This window comes from Pygoscelis adeliae, unplaced genomic scaffold (genome assembly GCF_000699105.1).
Source record: "Pygoscelis adeliae isolate BGI_AS28 unplaced genomic scaffold, ASM69910v1 Scaffold286, whole genome shotgun sequence".
Taxonomy (NCBI): domain Eukaryota; kingdom Metazoa; phylum Chordata; class Aves; order Sphenisciformes; family Spheniscidae; genus Pygoscelis; species Pygoscelis adeliae.
Window position 1 is genome coordinate 5,788,970 of NW_008825076.1, and position 5,282 is coordinate 5,794,251.

General features: G+C 47.8%; 1 protein-coding gene across 1 annotated transcript in view; it reads right to left on the minus strand.

Moving 5' to 3' along the window:
* Positions 1–1,517: 1,517 nt before the first annotated feature.
* APCDD1L (adenomatosis polyposis coli down-regulated 1-like) overlaps positions 1,518–5,282 on the minus strand; it is a 5,200-nt gene continuing 1,435 nt past the window's right edge. Inside the window, exons 2-3 of the mRNA XM_009326868.1 lie at positions 4,698–5,256; positions 1,518–2,334 (exon numbers count right to left, since the gene is read on the minus strand). Of these exons, the coding sequence (XP_009325143.1) occupies positions 1,570–2,334; positions 4,698–5,256 (1,324 nt within the window). The 3' untranslated portion in view covers positions 1,518–1,569. The remainder of the gene's footprint in view (positions 2,335–4,697; positions 5,257–5,282) is intronic.

The window sequence follows — 5,282 nt, forward strand, 5'->3', positions numbered from 1 at the left end:
GAACTAACCGCGGAGAAGCCTCATTCTCCACTGATTGTTGAGGGAACCGAAGGTGAGGTAGCCAAGCTTGGCCTTTTTGTGTATCATCTTAGAAGTATATGTGCATGATTAATATTTGATCATGCCTGGAACATGCGAACATGATCACAACATTTATGTCACAATTGTATGCATTTAATAAGCATCTCATTTGAATTATTAGTTAATGTACAGATCCCCCAAAGTATTTTTATGTTATAAACCCCATAATTTATCTAAGTACAAGCTGCAAGTTCGTAAATACAGCATTAAGAAGGTAGCTATTGCGTAGCTGGTTTAAGAAAATATCCTTTGTGAGTAAGATATATAGGGTTATTTGGAGAGGATTTAGCTACTGGGAGGTCTTCTCCAAGTAAGTTATATGCTTCTTAGCTGCAGCAGACAGGGAATATAATTTCTTAGTTTGCCCTTCTTGTCAGTAGAAATCAGTCTGACCTGACTGTGCTGTCTGATTCGAGTGTCTCCTCAGCCCATTGGTCACTAGAGGCAGATTTATAAAACATCTATACAGGAATGACGCTGGAAGTGACATTTTGATTGAACGAAGAGCTGGATTAACAACTGGTATGCCAGTACACTTACTAAAGAGGAGACAGTGAAAATATATGGCCTGAGAAGACTTGTAAGCGATCTTTTGCTTCGCTCGGTGCACGGTGAGTGGGAGACGCGATTGCCTGGCAGTGCCTTTGCCTGCTGGGCAAGGCGGGCAGCGACATGGGGCCATTGCTGATGTACCAAAGTGCAGGCCAGTACGGCACTGGGAAAGCCAGAATAATGCAGCAAGGCTGCAGTGTCTGCAGCCAGGTAATGCTGAGGGGGGGAGCGGTTGTGCACAGAAGCCTTTTCCATTTACTGTATCTTCTTTTATGACCAGGGTCAGGCACAACAGTCTGTCGAGGTAATGCTCTGTGAGAGCTGCTTTATGTACATATGTAAGTGGAAGATTGTGTGTTGCATCTTTGTGTGCGTACGTACACCTGAAAACTGCAGAAAATGTCTGTAAACTGAGAAAGGCAGGAATAACCGTGCCCTTATCAAGAGCACTTGCTGACTGTTTATCTATTGCTGACTGACTCTGCAGATTAAATTTGCAAGAACAGCAGTAAGGAGTATGATGGGAGGGAACTTAACCTCAAAGAAACTCAGCAGCCGACCCTTTGGATGGCTGAATTACATCTGAATCAAGCTCTTGATTAAATCTTAGCAACGTCAAAAGCTCAAAGCAGCAATTGTAAGTGATGTCGCTTCCCCCCCCCCCATATTGCTAAATTATCTATTGCAACATGGAGCGCATTCATGTCACTACATTAAATTTGTACGTGAAGAAGAGGGGAGATTAGGCAATAATGCCACAGGACAAACAGTATGTAGCCAGGCATATCTTCTTGGCTTCGTTCACTGTTGTTGGGGTTTTTAAAAAAGTGTTTCCAAATCTGAGTAAAACTGACTCCAGATGTGCTCATTTGAAGGCTATAAAAGTCACGCTAGCACCAAGACTATCTGAATTCTGTGCTGTACCTGAATAGATAACTAGTCCCATCTTAAAAACAGAAGTGCTATAAACAATAAAAAGGCCACAGGCAAAGGTTTTAGCGCTTCATTCCCATTAGCATCCTTTTTTCCCAAGTATTTTAGACTAACATAGTTAGAGAATTCCTCCGACGCTCCAGCACACTGAATCAGAGGTGCCTGATACGACGTGGGTCGCTTGTCTGGGCTGTCGGGACTGGATCCGTCCGTGGGCCTTTCACCAATGTACAGCAGGCTGCGGTCTTTCGCGTCTTGCTCCGTTTTGAAAAGTTCGTACTCCGTGTGGGGCAGCTTGATGCCCAGAGCCAAACATCCATTTGTGGGTGTTATATCCTGCTCCACCCCAGCACTCCAGGAGCCTGTCAGCCCACAGCTTCCAGGTTCTGAGGAGTTCAGCATCATCACCGTCACCTGGTCCATTGGCGTCACCCGAGCCTGCGTGACTTTAAAAGCCAGCTCTGTCCCACCTCTCACTTTGGAGGAGGGGATGCCTTGGGTGTAATGCCCAGATGCGTAGATGGTGAAAGTCGGCTGTTTGCAGAGTGGGTCGGAGTAGTGATAGTAGTAACCTTCCCAGGTGTGGTTGCTACCGTGGAATATGAAGTACCTGGTAAGGAAAAGCACTGCAGGTCGGACCTCGCAGCGGGTGCTCACCCAGCTGCCGCTGAGCTGCATTGGCAGCTGAGCTCTGACGGGTAGTATGGGTGGGTGGTGTTCATCAGCTCTGTATATAATCCCACAGGCCGGGCAAGGATGCACGTGGTGCTGCAGAAGACAAAAAATAACATTTTTGTAAACTGATAGGCAAAAAACCCTTTCAGAATATTTTAAAAGCTGAAACTCCCCTCTCCTGCACCGGGGTATTCAACTGCAATGAGCCTGGCCCAAGACATTCAAGCAGATTAAGTGAGATAAAGCGCTGCCCTGGCTCTTTGCTGTTCTGGTATGCCAGGAAGGATGAAGAGGTCTCTGCCCTGAGGCTGCTGTCTGCCCTGCGCCAGGGCCGCTAAGGATAGCCTGCGGGGAGGACGACAGGGCAAGGGCAGAGCTGCTGTAAGGGCAGGGAACGCTCCCTCGGGCCATCCAGATTGTTCCCCCACAAGTTTTCCACTGCAAGCTGCTGCGCGTACCCATGGGTGAGGGTGCTGGGAGATGACAGCTACATCACCGTGCTTCTGCACTGATCCAGAAAAAACGATGCAGTCTTTTCGGCAACCAAAAAGGCTGTGAAACCTTTACCGCGGGGAGGCTCCTGGGGCTGTGCTACACCACACTGATGGCAGCCTCTCCAGGACAGCCAAAAGCACAGCGCGTTCTGCTTCCCCCTCGCCCCCTTCCTACCGCGGCCGTACAGAGCCCCTGCGCAGGCTCCCGCATCGGCGGCTGCGTTTGCAGGTCGCCGTCCGGGCGGCAGGTGAGGCGGCTCGGGAGGGAGGCAGGGGCTTTGCAAAGCAGCCAGAACGGGCATCGCACCGGAGACAGAGAAGAAAAAGACCTACTGCAAAACAAGGACCCGACCTTTGCTTCTCTGCCTGGGCTTCGTGCAGAGCTCTGAGTCAAACCAGTCCTGCAGCTGATCCAACGCCAGGAGGTTTTTTTGTGCAGCTTGCAGCCTTTTCTTATACTTCATATATCACAACTGATTTATTTTTAAATAAGCAGGGTTTGAACATTGTATCATTTTCTAGAACACAAGCTAATCTTCACTGAACTGTCGTACGCAACAAGGTTAAATAACTCGGTAGTTAACTGTAGGGTGGGTAATTTACATGCAAGTTGATTGGAGTCTACTGTAATTTAGTCATTTTCAGCTTGCTTTACTGCTACTGTCACATTAATGAGTGCTGACAGTACACAGTACATTATGGCTAAATAATCCCAGAAGTTGGCAAATATATATGCTCTCCTTAGACAGGAAATTCTTTGATAATGAAAGGTAATTTGGGGAGAATGGGTTTCTTTAAAACAGATATAAATTTAAGGGGAAAAGAGTGATATTTTCACAAAGAGGGTTAAAAAATAATTCCTAACATAGCTGTGTAACCCTCACTAGCACAAGCAAATGGATGTTAGTTCAGGAAAAGAAAAGAAAGAAAAATCCTGTGCCCAATAAAATTATCACTACAGACATGGAGCCAAAAATCTTACTTGCTTAAACCAGTCGTGTGAAGTTATTTCTAATGTATGGCAGCTTCTAATTAGCGCCAAGTGGTGACATCATGTGCTGGTCCATTGGAGAGCTGTTAGCTGATTAATTACAGTGCTATATTCCGAGAGTGAATTTCAGTATCTTTAGGTTTGGTTTTAAATTAACTTTTAAAAGTGTTTATGTTTACCATCTGGTTTTGCTCATATATATGGTTTTGGCCCAAGATAACACAAGTTTAACCAATTTGAGAATGTTACTTTCGAGGGGGAGAGGGGTGTTGCTCTGTGTTTTTCAGAGTTCAGTTGGTCTAGTTTGGGGTGTGGGGAAATGTTGCCCCCAAAATAATTTTTTTTTCAGTTAATTCAATTCTTCTGGTAAAGGTCAGGGAGGTTTTTTCACCCCATCTCACTGCTCAATCATTTCTGAATTGATTAGCTATGATTCAGATAGAAATGTGCTTTCCTGGAAATAAACTAACCTGCTGCAAAATAAAATAAAATAAATAAATTAAAATTTAAAAAATGCAACCACGTCTCCTGCTCGGTTTTATTTACGTCAAAGTGAAAGTTTGATTTCTGTGTAATAACATAATTGTATTCAGGGCAAGCTCCTCTTCTAATGGCATTACACCGAGGAGTAATGATTTAATGGCAGATGTTGCTTCCTCGCCCCTCTCCTCAACCTGGAGGACACGACAAAGAATGAAGGAGAGGGGAGGAAGACAAACGACAGAGCAGGCAGCCTCTAATGATGTGCAGCCCGAAGCTTTCACTGACTTTGGTGCGAGAAATGAGGAAACTGCATTTCCTAGGAAAACACAGAGCCAAAGAAAAGCCATTAACTCCAGGCCCGTACCAACACAGGCTTGTCTCTGATGTCGGTTTTGCTGAGCTTTCACCCACCTCAGTCCTGCTCTCTCGGAAATAACACGTGCTTGGCATGAACCGATGAGGGGACCGCGTAAAGACATCGTCCTTACCACAGCGCTCTGCATAGGTCGCTGATAACCAGTCGGTCGGTAGTGGAGCCTCTCGACCCACTCCGTGTGAATGTCCCCCAGGTACAGCTCCTCCACCAGCCGGCTCCCGCTCTGCTGCGGCTGCAGCAAGGGCTGGTAATGCTTCTCCACCCGCACCAGGCTCAGCTCATGCATGGCGAAGCCCAAGGCGGCAGTGCAGTCACGCTCGGTCTTGGCGCTCAGCAGTTCGTAGAGGGCGCCGGGAGCCCAGGTGCGCCCCGGAGGCAGGAACCCGCTGCAGCCCTCGCCGGAGGTCTGGTTGATCCAGGCGGCCACCTCCCGCATGGCTTTCTGGCTGTGGAAAACGATGCCAACTTTGTGGAGGTGGTAGTCGGCCTCAGTGGCCCCGCGGGTGATCCAGGAGGCCTGGCGCAGGCGGAGCTTGCCCTTGATGACCAGTGAGTAGGAGGGGTCGCGGCAGGAGGGGTCCCAGTAGTAGAACTGGTAAGCCTTGAAGAGGCGGTTGGCGTAGAAGAGGTAGGATCGGGTGAGGAACTCGGGTCCCGGCCGCACCTCGCACCTGGGGAGGAAAACGGTCAGGTGCGA